Below are 15,959 nucleotides of genomic sequence, written 5' to 3'. Positions count from 1 at the left end.
GTGAACTCCGGAGTTTACCTATGCGCTAACCCAATCGAGCTAATGACTTTCTGTTTCTAGTGAATGTTCAGAATCTTAGTGACTTTCGAGCCATGCAGATAGTCCTTCTGCTAAGGGACCCATGGTCGTCGGCCACGATAAGTGCCGAAGGGCGGGCAGGTATTAGAAACTGGCCAATAAGGAACATACCCAACCCGCACCATCACACCCGTAACTTCAGCCAACATCCCGATACCGTCGTTCTGCCGTATACGCCCATTATTCCGTGTGTACCAGTCTCTTCCTTCTGTTTGCACAATTTCAATGGGATGTCTAAGTCATCAAGCCCCCTTCTGGCTCTCCACCAGCGCCCTGAATAAACTCCCTTCCGTCTCTAGCAACCTACTTGGCACCCCTACCTCCGCAATTCTACCCGCATCCATTACCACTACGCGGTGGAAATCTAGTATGGTGTCCAGCCGATGCGCGATCGCAATGATGGTACGATCTGCAAATGCGGTACGCAGGATACGCTGCATCAAGGCGTCGGTGTGTGCGTCGACACTACGTTAAAAGTATCAGTATTGAGCCGAGATAGAGGAGTAGAGGATAAAGTTCTTACCTGCTGGTAGCCTCATCCAGCACCACGATTTTTCCATCCATCAATATCGCCCTCGCAAGACAGAAAAGCTGCCTCTCTCCTTGGCTCAACAGACTATCTACATTGTCAAGTCTCAGATCCAGCGCAGATTGCCCCATCTCGGCCGCACCACTGAGTTTCTCCCAGAGCTGCACCTCCTCCAGTGCGAGTTGCATCTGTTCGTCGGAAACGACCGGGCGCCGGGCTTCTATGTCCCAGGGCGAGAGATTATACCGCACCGTGCCCTTGAGGAAGAAGGGCTCTTGTGGGAGGGCAATGATCTTGGAACGTAGAGTGGAAAGGGATACGTCTGTGATGGGTATATCGTCGATTGCGACTTGTCCCTCGCGCTGATGCAGGAGCCCAAAGAGCGTGGCGACGAGGCTGGATTTGCCGCTGCCGGTGCGGCCGCACAAGCCGATCTTCTCCCCCGGTTGGATTGAGAGATCGATGTCGCTAAGCACTTTTTTGCCTTCTTCAGTGTAGCTTGCTGCAAAGTTGGAGAAGGTGATGGCGCCCCTTTTCGGCCAGTTTGGTGGTGGGGAAGCGATGGTAAGGCCGAGTTCTTCTGGAGGTGTTTCCGAGAATTGAAGGATACGAACGACGGCTGAGAGAGAGGTTTCTAGCTCGGTCCAGTACACAATAATGATGCGGAAGTTGACGCCGAGGTCCATCTGCGAACTATTAGCATGCTATGGTGATGATATAGAGGCGGAGCGTCACGAACAGCTGAAATCAGCGCCAGGCCGAGATACCCAGGATCGATCTTAGTCTTCAGTCCCACAGCCAGGCCCACAATCATGGTGATCATGCCTGCAACCACAAGCTCCAATACGAGCGTCAGCCAGTTTTGAATCGCGGCAAGTAGGTAGTATGGAACCTGCGATTGGTCCAGGAGTATGTCGTTTCGCTTGCGGTATGCCTCTCCCCAGCCGAACGCGCGAACAGTGACGAGGCCGGCCATGGTTTCGAGGACTGGGCATCTGTTAGCGTGGAAGGAAATGAGCGCTAGGATCGACTTACAGTGAGTGCACAACGGAGCTTTGGCTTCGAGGTCCATCAGACGAACCTGTCTGGACGTTCTAAGGTACACACGCTGGATACCGTAGCCTACAACTCCGAGAACCGGGATCGTGGAGGCGATAGGGGGCGTGGCGATTGCCATGATGACGAATGAACATATGGTATAAATCACCTCGAATGTGACATTCAGCCACGACACGGGAAGCTGAAGATCTACCAGCGTGATATCTTGGGAGAATCTGTTCGTGATCGAACCGATGTCCTGTGCACGGCGGATGTCAGCATATGCATGCCGGAAAAGTAGGATTTTGCGACCAGCGTTTCCGTTGCGCAGAAGGAAACTGCCTTCACTTACCGTTGACACCAAGAACGAGAACCTGGCGCGCATCAACGCGACAAGTTGATTGGCATGCATGTTCAAACTCAAGCGTGGTTGGAACCATAGCGCGTAGTGAACAAAGTACGCGAAGTATGCGGCAATATTAACAACAGTGACGATAACGAACAAATAGAGCTGGCGTATCGTTCCGCGTCGGCTCTGGTCGTCGGCTTCTGCCCACCACTTCAGCCAGAGAAACTGGATCTGCGTCATGACAATGCCTCCGACCATCAATAACCAGCTGAGGGTCATATGGAATGCGCCGATGGTTTTAATAAAGAAGATGAGACTGCGTCTGTCTCCGGTTTGCCGAGCAAGATCGTCCTCGTTTTTGTCGTCGACGGGTTTCGGGGTCAGTTGAGAGGCAATGTCGGCTTCGGAAGTAGAGTCAGTCTCTTCATCACTGTCTGCCGTGCTAGAAGTCTCGCCATCGTTGAACTTGCGGAGGTCAACATTCTTCTCGAGCAATTCCTGGTATGTTCCTTGCTCAGCAATTCTTCCGTCCGCCATGACAATGATCTGATCTGCATGTCGAGCATAGTGCGTAGAATGCGTAGCCAGGATGACTGTAGCCCGTGATTTACGTAGAATGCCGCTGCGAGCAAAGACTCGATTGAATACAAGCTTCTCGGTTGTGTTGTCCAGCCCAGAAAGCATGTCATCGAGCACGAGTACCGGCTTCCTTGCATAAAGAGCGCGTGCCAGGGACATGCGATTTTTCTGGCCTCCTGACAGGGATATACCTTTCGATCCAATTGCGGTGCTGTCGCCTCCTTTCATCACTTGCAGGTCTTGCAAAAGGCCGCAGGCCCAGAGCACCTTCTGGTACCATGATTCATCGAGCGCATCTTCTCCGACAATGTTCTCTCGTACTGTGGCATTACGGAGCCAGACTTGCTGGTCACAGAATGCGCTGCCTAATCTTGAGTGTTGGAACTGGCCACGCGAAAGATCCGTCTCGCCCACAAGGGAGCGCAGTAGCACGGACTTGCCCGATCCTACTTTGCCGACGATCATAGTAAACGTGTTCGCGGAGAAGTTGGTCGTCAAGTCAAACAGTAGAGGCTGACTGTCAATCGCAAATGTTGCGTTCCTCAATGAAAGAACGTGGCCTCCTTCACGGTGGGCTGTGAGGGGAAGTAGTTCCATGTCGTTGCCGCTTAGGCTGGGGCCAGAGGCGTCTCGATCTTCTGAAGGGACGACTTGCCCAAAGAGAAACTTTTCGACGCGCTCGAGGGAGGCGATACCTGTTTGTATTTGTGGGAGTATCTGAAGCACCATTCCAAACGGCGTGGTGAACAGCTTTAGGGCAGATAACGACCCATATAGTCTGTTCATATCAAGGGTCGTCCCATTGCCCTTCGCGAGCGTGATGATTGCGAAGGTAACGTAAGTCGTAAGAGTAGTGAGTTGGAACATGACATTGGAAATAAGCGTGATCCAAACAATGGCTTTTCGAAAGTATATAGATGCGTCGACTTCGGCATGACGCAGTTTGGTCAACATCTGAAAGACGGTCTCGGACAATCCGAGCATGCGTACGCCTTTCATGTTGCCGACAACGTACGCGATGGCTGTGATACGTCGCTCCGTTGCGGCTGCATACAGACTCATCCGGTTTCTCATCATAGCGCCAAGCATAGTTGTCACTCCAGTCGCTATTAGCATCGTCAGGAAAGGCGCGACGAAAGCGACGCCTAGGTGGGTATACATGATGTACATGGCCACACCACTGACAACAAATGCAGCCCAGACTTCGTTGATTTGCTTACTGGCTTGCAGTATTTTGTCCACGTCAACGTTCATCAAGACCGTTGCACTGCCGAGGTCCACATCTTTAGACGAAGTGTGTAGCGTCTTATCGTATAATGCAGAGATCAGGCACCCTCGCAGCTTGGTCATGAACCGGGCCATACTCTGCGCAGTCCAGCCAAAGGCCACCGCGAGGAGAGCATAGTTCAGAGCAAAAGCCGCGATAAGACCGTAACCTTTGTTTGTCGATTGAGGGGTCTTGGGCTCTCCAACGAAATCAATCATGGCCGTAATCAAGTATGGCTGGCTCAGTGTGGTCGCCATCTGGATAACGCTACAGTTGGGCTTAGCATGTGAACTCAGCTGTTCCATTGAAGACATACCGTGGAATGATCGGAAGAAGTAAGTCGGGCCATAGAATCTTGAAAATGACTCGCAGTAGAGGCATGCTTCTAGACTTGTCCTGCGCTACGAGGGCTTGCTGAAACGCCACCGCTCGTGCTTTCGACGCGAGGTCTGCATCCATACTGCTCAAGTCTGTTGGTTTGAGGACCTTTCGGTAACCGTCTCTGAAAAGGTCATTGAGATGCCAGAATAACCTCTTGCCGAAGAGACCGATAGTCTCCTCAGGTGGAAGCTTGCGGTCTCCATCGGAGTTGAATAGCTCGCGCTTGTCAAGAGACTCTAGCAACAGCAGCAGTCCGGTCAAGAATGTATGAATCGATGCTGGTGTCACAAGCGATGTTGGATAATCCATCAGGAACAGAGTGCGCAGGCGCACGGCATCGCATAGGAGCAGGACCAGCAGGAAGAACTGTAGCAGATGACTAGGTCGTACTGCTCTGCTGTGTTCCATACGAGACAGTACCACGATGAGGAGCGAGCTCATGAACTCGAGAGCAGCCGACGCGACAGACAGCTTCGTCTTGAAAGAGTCTATTTCGCTCCATATTGCCAACAGTGCGATCGACGAGCCGACGTACAAAACACCGGAAATCTATACCGTTGTCAATTCAACTTCAGTTAAGGAAGGGCACTGTGTCTACTGTTTTCAGGAATCCCAAATGGGAGTGCCGAGCAACTCTGTCACGGCGCCTTCGCAGTGTAGCCAATCGGACGGGTGCCAGGGCGAGGAATATGGCCTGGGGTAGCAGGCCAAGTATGCTGTCTTCGAAGCCGAGCGTGAGATCGAAGCCCCCACGGCACGAGCCCACTCCCGGTCCAAAGGACCCATCTGATGCGCACGCTGCCGACATGGCCAACTAAATTTGTGGGGTGAGAGACGAGGCAGTGCCTGGATGGCGACGGATCACGACGCAGCGATTTGACGTTCAGTTAAACAGACTTCTCGTTCCTCAAGAGAGATGCGCCCATCGCCCATTCCGTAGTGACTCACACTGTCGTGATGCGTCGTAACTCGCGAGGACGTGGAGGACGCGTCGCAGGAGAGAGATTCATCACTGGAGGCCTCCCGTTCGGGTGCTGACAAGCTCGATAACAGTCGGGCCCAATCAGCCCCCAAACATCATTGCCTAGTCCTTTTCTGTGTTGCGCGTTCGACACCGAATCCATCCTTCCCACCTGCTTGATTTGTTCAGGTCGGGGGGCGATGTCACGTGCGTATTGCTCATCATGCAGCCCTTCCTCTGGACCGCGCACAATCAGCGTCAACAGCGTCAGATCCCATCCTCCGCCAGCCCAGATCACACCATGGCATCACCCATGGCATCACCAAAAAAACATGAGAGGTCGTCACCTCCACACTAATGTGCATGCAGGCCCGGACAGGCTATCTTCGGCTTACAGGCTGGCGAGCGAGCCGCCGGCGCATTGACAAACCCCGCAGCCGCTTCACCGCCAACTAGATCCCCAGAATTCTCCATGCGCGTACACAGTAGGGGAAAAAGCAAGGCGACCTGCGCCGACGGGTTGTACAGAGGGGTCCGGTCGCTGGGTGGCCCTGATCCTGCCGCGACGCAATGTCAGACCTCTGTGTCTCCCTGACTGCTGCATGGCCAAACAACACTGAGTCCGCCCCAACGTGGGCTGCCCATCCCATGTTGAACTCCGCGCTACTCCCCACGGCGCACGCTGAGGCAGAGACAAGCTCGCATGGGTCAGCCTAGTGACAGGTCCGGCCCTTTTTGTCCACTCTTCTGCGTTCTCTTGCATAACAGGCTCCGCTTGTTTCGTCCATCCTGCTCGGCCTTAACACTAGACCTCGGAAATCCATTAACCGCCTGTTGCGTTATCACGCCAGCCGACTCCATTTCCCTGTGCAAAGAAGAATCAAAAACCCCGCCGTCTGCCTGACTCTCCGTCTTGCGTCTCAATCTGATTCTTCTCCACTCCGCCGCGTCAAACGCCCCAGTGTTTGTCCCCGCCAAGCGAGCGGTCAACATCCAAGAATTCCAAAACATTGAGGCTCACATCCTTATCTACCGGCCCCAGCAACTGGAAACCATCTGGTACTCATAAACATATACACGACGTTACGTCTGTCAAACACCAAGCCCGCGAATCTCTCGGCGCGTCCCGCCGCCAAGTGAGATCCAGCCAACCGCCGAAGAGGCTCTACAGCACATCGCACAACCAAGCTTCTTAGTCGGTATATCTCACACTAGCCGATTCATAAACATTCCAGCACGTCCGGTGAGAGCTTCCGCGTCGATCCCCCATACGCCGCACAACATTGTGTCGGACAGCCTACTGCGACATCCCGCGCTTCCGCATAAGGCCCACTCTGTTCACCATCTGGACACTCGCGTCCTTGGCTGCGTCTACCCATTACTTAGGAAGGAAATATAAGCTCACAGCAAATCTCCGGCATTCCTCCCTTCAGCACGCTTTCATCTTTTCAATAATTTGGCCTGGTCATCTGACACCCCACACTTTCCCTCTTTCTACTCAAACGTACCACGGGACTACCGGAGCTATCGTCTGTGACGCCCGCTCCTACCACCTCGCCCACTCATCTTGCTTTGTAAAACACCCCATCGACTCTTCAAATACCATCATCCTCGCCTTCGGCACCCTTCTATTCACTCACATCAACAACAACCACCAAGCTGGCGCAATGTCTTCCGGTCGCCTCCACATTCCCTTCCCGCGTACCTTCTTGTCTGTCAACACTCCCACCAAGAAGGCCGGCAGCCCCGTTGAGCCTACCGCGGCCCCCGAGCCCCAGCAGTCTGCTCACTCATTTCTTTCCAACCGACCTGCCGGCGCCCAGCGCCATGCCTCAGTCTCGTCCGTCAGCAGCGTCGATAGCATTGCCAGCGCGGCATCTGCTACCCGCGGCTCGCCTCCCGCTTCACCAGTCCTTGAGCAGACGCTTCCAGCTTTTCTGTCGCTTAACGCAAAGTATGCGGCTCCCCCGAAGACTGCTGCGGCGCTGAGCGGTGCCGAGCCCCACGGCTTCCTCTCCAACAGGCACTAGGCAAGAGATGTGTGCTTGACCTACCTTGACTTCGCAATGTCCAGCCTAGAAGCTCGACACGAAGGGCGTTTTGACGGATTCGACTAAAAGCTTCGATATTGGATATCTATCACTTGTGCGGCATTGACCGGCGTTAACGATTGAACGACTTTCCTACTTCCCTGCGGAGGGACAAAACTACAAAATCCTATTCTGGGGACCAGATAGGCTGGCCTCAGCTTACCGACACAATCAGCATGGCTGTCTTTTGCAAGGACGACTTGACATCAGATTGTCGCTCGTGAACACTACCTCAGTGTTCAGATGCTCCTCTGAGCGGCTGTCATATTGAAAGAGCGGGCACACGGATTGGACAAAGGCGCAGGCACGGTTGCTTTTTCGTTAAGACACCTACCGAACCAATAACTAAATTGTCTCCATCACTACGCTAGCTACCCTACAATACAGAGAATACATGACAACCTATGCATCTGTCGCTGAGTTTGATTTGATTCGTGTTGCCCAACTCCACGCGCACAAACTTCACATAGAACGACATGACTCTACCGTTGCTCGTTCGAGATGACCTCCATGGACGCCACCACTTGTTCTCGCACCGCCCACCTTCCCTTCACAGCACGTAATAATCTCATCACCTCGCCTCGCTAAGGCCTCCCCATCCCAGGCCCGCCCAGACCAACCCAGGAGCCCTGATCTGCATCGTGCGCGCCCAGCTCGGAGCTTAAACGCTCCTGAACCCCCGCCCACGTGCTGCGCCTGCCGCCTCTGGCGTTTCAGAAGCAGTCATGCTCCTGAGTGGACAGGTGGACTGGGCGCGGGATTTGCGTCTGACCGCGAACGAACACTGCACGACTAGCTTTAGAGGAAGGTTGGTGACAGACGTTGGATGTAGACGTTGCTGTTATCAGTATCGTATTGGGAGGCGTTGGCCGGTGAGTGTGGAGCAGATCGACGGTGGAAAATGACTCGCGCGCTGGCTGCGCCGCTGGTGTGCGGAGGAGGCTGCATGTAAATGCTCTCCTATGCAGAAATTCACATTGGACTATGTATTGGGTATATCAAGGCGAGGAAAAGACCCCACGCGGCGCCCACGCACCTGAATTACCAGTTTGCACATATCTACTGTGTTGTCTGTGGCCGCCGGGTTTTATCCCACGAACTGGGTGCAGCCAATGAAAGATATTTATTATTAGCATCTCAATAACATCGCGTGTCCGGTACCCACGTGAACAGAACGCGCATCTTCATCTTTACCCTCCATCGGATCCACCCTATGCACGGCACAAACCCACGCACACTGCACCGTGCCCCAACTCCCTCTGAATTTCCGTAGACAGCTCCCCCACGACATGCCGCACCCATGCCAATGTCTTCCCATTCAATCCCCATTCGATCTTCATCCCCTCCAACGACCAACTCCAAAACAACACCACTCAAGTCGCACAGCAGCACAGCACAACACAACACGCACAGCCCTCCATCCGCCCCCAGCGTCCACGTTACCGTCCCTGATCGCCCAGGCCGCCACGAGGGCAAAGCCAAGCGAATCCTCTGGCACGGGAACTGGCACGGCTAATTTGCACAGTGAGCCAGACTGAGGTTTGCTCAAATGCGCAAGCGAAGCACCACACTCTGGCCCAGGAGGGGAGCGGAGGGAGATTATGGATTGATTGACGAACAAGGCGCACGCGGGCAGCTCCGAGATGACGAGATCTGTGACTCGATGCGTGGACCGATAGGCATACACTTGCTTTTTCCTCATGTTAAATTTTGAGAATCCAGGGACAAGGCACAATCCAATGGATCAACTGAAAGCACGTGAATGTATCGGGCTGAGGGTGATTCTGATTGGTAGAATGCGGTCTCGGGTTCCCGCCGTCGTCCTACTTATATAGTATAGTATAGTATGATATACTCGCCGTTCCGCCTCTACAGCATGCCCGGCCCATTCGTGCAATGAGAGACTAGACGTACAATTGTGTGGCTCTGGCCCGACCTAACAAGCCACCTAACTACGCACCTACAAGAACGCACAGAAGCTTCATGTCCTCCCCACGGGTAGCTGACGCGCACCGCACATCTCCCATAACTAAAACACAAAGGGGGATCGAGTATATGACATGTTATTGCTCGCGCTCTCCAAACACAACTTTTCTCAGACCAGCGGGAAAGGAAGTAGCACCGGGGTGACGCACGCGGCAGGCAGCGCAAGGAAAAAAAAAAGGGGGGGTTTGGTATGGGCAATCGCGTCGCAACTCGTGAAACAAGAACACCAACGCCCAGGGGTAATATGGTTCAAAAACAAAGATTCCCATCACGGCTGCGCGCATGCAGCCAAACCTCCAAATAACGCCTTGTAACTCCAATGCTGCGCTCTGCAAGATGACAAGAGGCGATGATATGTCCCAAATCCGTAATCGTGACTCAAAAGTGCATGAGATGAGCTCCGATCGACTGTATTGCGATCGTGGTGTCGTGTATTATATGTTATGTCGGGGACGGTGGAGGAAGAGATGAACGATATGCACAGCGGTCGACGTGTGTCCTCGTCTAGGAGGGGGTGATGCAGACAGCGAGACCTCAGAGGATGCCCGAGTCTTTGAGCGCATTTTGCAATATGGTCTCCTTCACAGCGGCGAAGACGAGTCGGATATTCGATGTGTCGGTGGCTTGTGTGAGACTGCACAGGTCAGTAGGGTACTTCCCGCAGCAGGCATGATACGTACTGTGGATACAAGTTGAGGTGCGCTCGGTTCACTTGGTTAAATCTCCAGAGCAGATACTTGGCTGCGCGGTTCACGTCGTTGCCTCCAGAATAGTCGGGAAAGTAGTTCCCTAATGGTGAGCGCGCCAGTTTCGCCTTGAACAGATCGACCTTGTTCAAGAAGAGGATGATGCTTGTCCTCATGAACCACCGACTGTTGACCACTGAGTCGAACAGCACAAGACTCTCCATCATGCGGTTCTAGAAGCTGTCAGCCAAGGCGCGGACTGGGACCGGAGTGCCGTACCTGAGAGCTTTCTTCCAGTAGGACCTGGTCGTACTCGCTCAATGCCACGCAAAAGATGATAGATGTGACGTTTTCGAAACAATGTATCCATTTCTTACGCTCGCTCCGTTGGCCGCCGACGTCAAACATGCTGCAGTTTCACATTAGCCGGAGGATCTGAGATTCACCCAAACGAGCACACGTACTGTATCGACAACTGGCCCATGGTAAATCTTGTCTCGTATATACCCGTCGTTTTCGTACGCGCACGGAGGACGTCGGACTCGATCGGGATGTAGTTGGGGTCGGCTATGCGCATAACCTCGTCGAAGAAACTGCAGGAATTAGCGGAGCCGCACGCGCGTGGATTGCACTCTAACATACTATGGCGCCGAGTCCATTAGGTAGAATTCGCTGGAATGCTCAAGGACTTTTGACACGCATGGGTCCCGCCATACCGAGGTTATCGCCTGGCCCACCCGCATGTCGAGGGGCTTCTCTGGGTCGGGGTCGACGGTGTAGTCGAGCAGATAGCGGCAGAATTCCTCATTGTTGGGGTCGCTGGGCGCAATCTCGAACTGGTGCATCGCGCCGATGAGGGCTTTCGCGCAGTCTATCACGTTCTTATATATGGTGAGGCGGTACATTGCGAGCTCTTCTTGCGTGTACCCGTTCTGATGTATGATTTTCATCTGCTTGACGATGGTGGACTTGCCGCTCTCGCCAGAGCCTGGATGCGCGTGTTAGCTAGCATGCGCAGGGAGCGTGGCTCGGCTGCTTACCCAGGAGAAGGATCTTGCATTCTCGCCGTAACCGGCGCGAGTCCTCCTCGAGCTTCCGGTCGATGGCCTGGCTGCGCTTCTTCTGCTCGGCATCCTGGTTGTCTGCGCTCGACATGCAGATGCCCATCTTATCGGCTGCTCGTGGCGGGTGCTCGGCCGTGTGCCGTGTGCGGGAGGGTCGACAGGCGCAGGCGCCTCACTCGACGGAGACAATAGCAGGGCGCCGGCTCGCAAACGAAGGCGTCCAGAGACAGAGTGAATGGCGAGGTGGTGTTTCACCGGATGGAGATGCGCTCCGAGTGCGGGAGGAACGATCTGGGGGCAGCGCAGCGAGGACGGAACGCGCACGGCAGCGACGTGCTGCAGCTGCGAGAATGCGAGACGGGTGTGCAAGGCCGAGGGCGAGGGCGAGTCGACGCTTGCGCGCGGGGCGCTACGGGGGCGGATGGGGTGTGGATGGTCGAGGTGCGTGATGGTGGAGGTCGCGGTAGCAGTCCAGGTCCCGGGCGAGGACGCGGCCAGTGCGCAGGTAGCCCCCTCTAGCAGCACAGTGCAGCTGAGCAGCAAGGCACACTCACTCCAGGGCGCGCGCAAACAGTCGTCGACGCCGCGCGCTGTAGCAGGCTGGCGGGAGGGATGCGGGCGCGGTGGTATCGCTGCAGTGTGCGCAGGCGTGTTGCGGCGGGCGTGTGAGTGGAAGCGGTGGTTGAAGGGGTAGGCTCCACGGCTGCTGGACAACCGCCGTGCTGGGAAGGAGCGACCTGTGGTAGCCCCCAACTTTACACTGCTCGTTCAGCAAGCCGCTCCGGAACGGTGTCAGTCAACGTCGATTGCTTGGCCAGGCACGCAGACGCAGCAGACGCAGCAATCGCAGTAAGTTCGCTTCCAACGGACAGGCACGCAGGGCAGGGCAGCGAGGAGACGGACGGTGCTGTCGGGACACGGCGGCGGGGAGACGCTCGCAGGTAGATTTGGGCGGCCAGCCCGCGCTATTGGCCAGCAGCAGTTCCCCAATGGCTTCATTCACAGTGCTTCTGACCTGAGCCATTTCACTGCGGCCAAGCCCCGGCACGGATCTGTCTTGCGGCGACTCCTGCGGTGCTCTGCGCAACTGACACTGCCGCGCCGAGGGCAGTGCCGCACTGAATCATCATCATCATTATCAACATTATCGTCGCCAGAGAGGGCCTCGTCCGCAGGCTCACAATCGCTTCCGTCGCAGCGGCCTCAAAGTAGCAACTGACGTGCAGCTCGGCCCTCTCGCCGTCTAAATTAGGCACCATAGCACTGTACATAATATCGCCATCCCCGCGAGGCAGCCTCTGGTCTGACGGCTTTCGTCACCGCGGTCAGGCACAGATTAAAAGGCCCGTCATCTCTCATCTCCGACCACACTGCATCGTCGCAATGACGACACGCTGGCAACGCGGGCGCCAACACCAGCCGCCGCGACGAGCGAGTGCATGTGCAGAAACTCCACCTACCGGAGCCTCGCTGCTGTTACGCGGATTCCTCTCCCCTCTCCCTCTAACTTGATGCAGCTCAGCCATCCCTTAGCCCGATACTTGCAGATACATGCCTACTGTATACATCAGTTGCCTGCCCCAGGAACCGTCAGCCGTCATCTTGTTCGCATGCCAATTCAAGAAGCGCCGCCACAGGGTTCTCATCAGTAGCCGAGCCCGTTGTGGCCTTGCCGAGGAGAGGCCTCGTGGTCATCCTCCCGAATCATATCGGGAGCTGAAGCTGTCTCAGTAAAGCACTGCCGCCCCCGCACCATCCGCGACATAAGCACGTTTGCAGCGCGTTGTCTAGGAAGATTCGCACTGGATGTCGCCGAGTGATTGTATCCATAGCTGCGTAATGTCCATCTAACTGCTGATGTAGAGTGCTGCGACCAGCATTGGCTACAGCTCCGCGGGAAGCTCGCATGCGCAGTGTAGCTTGGAAGCTATGGGGCAGGCGTTGGTCAGCGATACAAGTTGCAGTACTGGGCGTCGCGAGTCTGTAGACGGTGGTGAGGACGTTGTCGGCCAATTCCGCCATGCGCAGTTTGGCTTTTCAATGTGTGAACAGAACCGTCGTTGTCCCGGGGAATATCCACTTGCTGCTCGCAACGTGCACGAGCCCATACGGCATGAGAGACATGTCGAGACAATGCCAGCGCAGAGCACGGAAAAAGAAGAAGAGGAAGCAAGAGCACCAGCGAGGTACGCGTAGGCTATACCGAGTAAGAGGGTTATTAGTGTTGTGTAAGGACTCCCATGGGAAAGTACGGACATGCACGGCAAACGGGCAGCGTTGATGGGAAAATCGTCGATGACGTCGCCTGAAATCGATCGAGCCAGCCTCTGTGCGAAACCTGCTAACCCGGCCACGGGCACGGGCGCTGGCTGTGGCCGTCCATACTGGCGTGCCCCTCGATTTCCTTCTTCCTCGCTTTCCTTCACCCTCCGCATCTCCATAACAGCTGTGTTTGTATCTCCCCGCTCCTGGCAGTGATCGTCTTCTTGTCCCGCGACCGCGAACCCGTGCCTCATCCCTCCATTTCTTCACTCGGCGCGCGCTGCTGCCCCTCCGGACGCGTCCACCCCGCCAAAGGACCTGCTGCACCACGCTCGCTCGGTCAGCCCGCCTGCAGACCCTGTTGTGGTTCTTCTGGACCGTCTGGTGTTGCCTCTTTGAACTCGACTAGGTCTACGGTCCCAATCCCCGACCCAATTACCTGCCGCGCTCACCTCGCCCACTCCGCTGTATCGCAAACCGGCAACCTCACCACAACAACCTCCCACCGCACTCTGCATCTTCATTCCCCCTACGCGGCGACCCTCCACCGCCGTCCATCATGGCCGAATTCGTGCGCGCGCAAATCTTTGGCACGACCTTTGAGATAACGAGCAGGTACATGCAACAAACCCCGCTTTGCGCCGCGGAGCAAACTGACATGTGCAAAGGTACACCGACCTGCAGCCCGTGGGCATGGGCGCGTTTGGTCTTGTCTGGTAGGTACACTATGTCTTCTGGATACCCCACAGGCTGACTAGCTGTAGCTCGGCAAAGGACCAGCTCACTAGCCAGGCCGTCGCCATCAAGAAGATCATGAAGCCATTCAGCACTCCGGTTTTGTCCAAGCGCACATACCGAGAATTGAAGCTCCTGAAGCACCTGAGGCACGAGAATGTGTGTATGCTCACCACAGTGTGCGGCGGGTCCTAACGAGAGCAGGTCATCAGCCTGAGCGACATCTTCATTTCCCCGCTCGAGGACATGTAGGCATTCGCAGCTGCCTCTCCACCCCTCACTGACATTGTTAGCTACTTCGTCACCGAGCTCCTCGGCACTGATCTCCACCGCCTGCTTACCTCAAGACCGCTCGAGAAGCAGTTTATCCAATATTTCCTTTACCAGATCCTCGTAAGTGGCGATCTTCATGCGAGGAGATTTCCGCTGACCTCAACAGCGTGGTCTGAAATATGTCCACTCCGCCGGCGTTGTCCACCGAGACTTGAAGCCCAGCAACATCCTCGTCAACGAAAACTGTGATCTTAAGATTTGCGACTTCGGCTTGGCCCGTATACAAGACCCCCAGATGACGGGTTACGTCTCGACGCGCTACTACCGAGCACCCGAGATCATGCTTACCTGGCAAAAGTACGATGTAGAGGTCGACATCTGGAGCGCCGGCTGCATCTTCGCTGAGATGCTCGAGGGCAAGCCGCTGTTCCCCGGCAAGGACCACGTGAACCAGTTTTCTATTATCACGGAGCTTCTGGGAACTCCTCCAGATGATGTTATTCAGACCATCTGCAGTGAAAACGTGAGATTGTCCTCTTTTTTTTGGGTAGAGTTTTGTGCTGACGTCTCCAGACATTACGCTTCGTCCAGTCGCTGCCCAAACGCGACCGCCAGCCTCTGGCAAACAAATTCAAGAATGCTGAGCCAGCTGGTGCGTTCCTCCTTCCCCTGCTCTCTTCACTTTCAGACCTCTAACAGTACCTAGCCATCGACCTCCTCGAGAACATGCTCGTCTTCGACCCGAAGAAGCGCGTCAAGGCCGAACAGGCTCTCGCCCACCCATACCTTGCTCCCTATCACGACCCTACCGACGAGCCGGGCGCAGAAGAGAAGTTCGACTGGTCTTTCAACGACGCGGACCTTCCCGTTGACACATGGAAAATCATGATGTGAGCACACGCTTCACTGATGTTGCGGGCAGTCACTAACAGCGGCCCAGGTACTCAGAAATTCTCGACTACCACAATGTAGACGCCGCTGCACAAGGCGAGGAAAGCCAAAGCTAACCTCGGCAACGTATATTTAGAGCGCGGGACACGGTAGTGATGCATTTGGGGACCCGATCATGATCTCCCTTCCTCGTTGGCGTAGTCTGGACATATTTTCCTTGGGATTAATTCTGAACATACCACTGGATGTGGGATAGAGGGGCGGAGTGCGGGAGTGACACTCAGTTTTGGATTGCGATTGGCTTGGACGAGCGGATATACGGGGAATGGCACGCTGGGATCGGGAGTCTGTGCCGGGAGCGGCTGGTCAGTGAAGCGTTCGTAGCAAGGTCGTCATGGCTTGCGTGCGAGCCGTGCTGCTTGTTTGACGGCCCCGTTTTGGCCCATAGAACGATTATGAAATCAAAAGTACACAGCAGGATCCAACTACACGAAGAGCGACAGATGGGATGGTGTCAACACGGCGGGTAGAAGAGTTGTTGGTTATTTCTTGCTGACGATTGCTTGGATTTCTGGAGCGGTGTGGTATTGCGGAGCATTTGTGCGGTCAACCGTAGCGCTTCCATGAGTCGTGCTGCATAGTCTAACCCTGGAGAACCCTTCCTCGTGCTGTGAGGTTCGCTGGACTGGGTTTGGAGCACGGAAAGACCAGACACAGGGCCAGAATGATGCTCACGTCAATCCTACCAGTCAGCACGGTGCAGGTCACATGCAGCCGCGCCGATGAATCG

The 15,959-nt window shown here is 55.2% G+C and overlaps 5 protein-coding genes across 5 annotated transcripts; 2 read left to right on the top strand and 3 right to left on the bottom strand.

The window, feature by feature from the left end:
• Nucleotides 1–36: 36 nt before the first annotated feature.
• On the bottom strand, nucleotides 37–5,213 carry CC84DRAFT_1154264 (ABC transporter). The gene is made up of 7 exons (XM_018176875.1): nucleotides 4,820–5,213; nucleotides 4,157–4,770; nucleotides 1,998–4,107; nucleotides 1,643–1,904; nucleotides 1,347–1,594; nucleotides 602–1,293; nucleotides 37–543 (listed from the first exon to the last, which is right to left on the bottom strand). The coding sequence occupies exons 1-7, from the start codon at nucleotides 5,027–5,029 to the stop codon at nucleotides 321–323; spliced, it is 4,359 nt and encodes a 1,452-aa protein (XP_018031269.1). The 5' UTR covers nucleotides 5,030–5,213; the 3' UTR covers nucleotides 37–320.
• A 1,492-nt stretch (nucleotides 5,214–6,705) lies between these two features.
• CC84DRAFT_271467 (uncharacterized protein) lies at nucleotides 6,706–7,604 on the top strand. The gene has a single exon (XM_018185686.1). It carries the CDS (start codon nucleotides 6,850–6,852, stop codon nucleotides 7,210–7,212), a length of 363 nt encoding a protein of 120 aa, XP_018031268.1. The 5' UTR covers nucleotides 6,706–6,849; the 3' UTR covers nucleotides 7,213–7,604.
• Nucleotides 7,605–9,682: 2,078 nt separating this feature from the next.
• CC84DRAFT_271473 (guanine nucleotide binding protein, alpha subunit) lies at nucleotides 9,683–11,437 on the bottom strand. Its single transcript, XM_018185687.1, has 6 exons — nucleotides 10,985–11,437; nucleotides 10,587–10,932; nucleotides 10,409–10,537; nucleotides 10,224–10,353; nucleotides 9,939–10,177; nucleotides 9,683–9,892 (listed from the first exon to the last, which is right to left on the bottom strand). The coding sequence occupies exons 1-6, from the start codon at nucleotides 11,109–11,111 to the stop codon at nucleotides 9,793–9,795; spliced, it is 1,071 nt and encodes a 356-aa protein (XP_018031267.1). The 5' UTR covers nucleotides 11,112–11,437; the 3' UTR covers nucleotides 9,683–9,792.
• Nucleotides 11,438–12,776: 1,339 nt separating this feature from the next.
• Nucleotides 12,777–13,924, bottom strand: CC84DRAFT_271444 (uncharacterized protein). Its single transcript, XM_018185685.1, has one exon. It carries the CDS (start codon nucleotides 13,522–13,524, stop codon nucleotides 12,892–12,894), a length of 633 nt encoding a protein of 210 aa, XP_018031266.1. The 5' UTR covers nucleotides 13,525–13,924; the 3' UTR covers nucleotides 12,777–12,891.
• Nucleotides 13,376–15,700, top strand: CC84DRAFT_1168117 (MAP kinase ClK1). Its single transcript, XM_018179323.1, has 9 exons — nucleotides 13,376–13,885; nucleotides 13,939–13,986; nucleotides 14,035–14,164; nucleotides 14,210–14,253; nucleotides 14,299–14,398; nucleotides 14,445–14,801; nucleotides 14,852–14,930; nucleotides 14,985–15,168; nucleotides 15,219–15,700. The coding sequence occupies exons 1-9, from the start codon at nucleotides 13,830–13,832 to the stop codon at nucleotides 15,283–15,285; spliced, it is 1,065 nt and encodes a 354-aa protein (XP_018031265.1). The 5' UTR covers nucleotides 13,376–13,829; the 3' UTR covers nucleotides 15,286–15,700.
• The last annotated feature ends 259 nt before the right edge of the window (nucleotides 15,701–15,959 follow it).

Source organism: Paraphaeosphaeria sporulosa, assembly GCF_001642045.1.
Source record: "Paraphaeosphaeria sporulosa strain AP3s5-JAC2a unplaced genomic scaffold CC84scaffold_11, whole genome shotgun sequence".
Taxonomy (NCBI): domain Eukaryota; kingdom Fungi; phylum Ascomycota; class Dothideomycetes; order Pleosporales; family Didymosphaeriaceae; genus Paraphaeosphaeria; species Paraphaeosphaeria sporulosa.
Note: the sequence above shows the minus strand (reverse complement) of the source record. Positions and strands in the feature narration are given on the sequence as shown.

Excerpts from the sequence above, each read along its gene's own strand:
- CC84DRAFT_1154264 (XM_018176875.1), bottom strand. The coding sequence starts at position 5,029 with ATGTCGGCAGCGTGCGCATCAGATGGGTCCTTTGGACCGGGAGTGGGC. Across the intron at positions 1,595-1,642 it reads AGCTCCGTTGTGCACTCACT|TCCTCGAAACCATGGCCGGC; the intron begins GTAAGTCGATCC and ends ACAGATGCCCAG. Across the intron at positions 1,294-1,346 it reads GCCTGGCGCTGATTTCAGCT|ATGGACCTCGGCGTCAACTT; the intron begins GTTCGTGACGCT and ends AATAGTTCGCAG.
- CC84DRAFT_271467 (XM_018185686.1), top strand. The coding sequence starts at position 6,850 with ATGTCTTCCGGTCGCCTCCACATTCCCTTCCCGCGTACCTTCTTGTCT.
- CC84DRAFT_271473 (XM_018185687.1), bottom strand. The coding sequence starts at position 11,111 with ATGGGCATCTGCATGTCGAGCGCAGACAACCAGGATGCCGAGCAGAAG. Across the intron at positions 10,933-10,984 it reads ATGCAAGATCCTTCTCCTGG|GCTCTGGCGAGAGCGGCAAG; the intron begins GTAAGCAGCCGA and ends ACGCGCATCCAG. Across the intron at positions 10,354-10,408 it reads ATGGGCCAGTTGTCGATACA|CATGTTTGACGTCGGCGGCC; the intron begins GTACGTGTGCTC and ends GTGAAACTGCAG.
- CC84DRAFT_271444 (XM_018185685.1), bottom strand. The coding sequence starts at position 13,524 with ATGAGGCACGGGTTCGCGGTCGCGGGACAAGAAGACGATCACTGCCAG.
- CC84DRAFT_1168117 (XM_018179323.1), top strand. The coding sequence starts at position 13,830 with ATGGCCGAATTCGTGCGCGCGCAAATCTTTGGCACGACCTTTGAGATA. Across the intron at positions 14,802-14,851 it reads AGACCATCTGCAGTGAAAAC|ACATTACGCTTCGTCCAGTC; the intron begins GTGAGATTGTCC and ends TGACGTCTCCAG. Across the intron at positions 14,931-14,984 it reads CAAGAATGCTGAGCCAGCTG|CCATCGACCTCCTCGAGAAC; the intron begins GTGCGTTCCTCC and ends AACAGTACCTAG.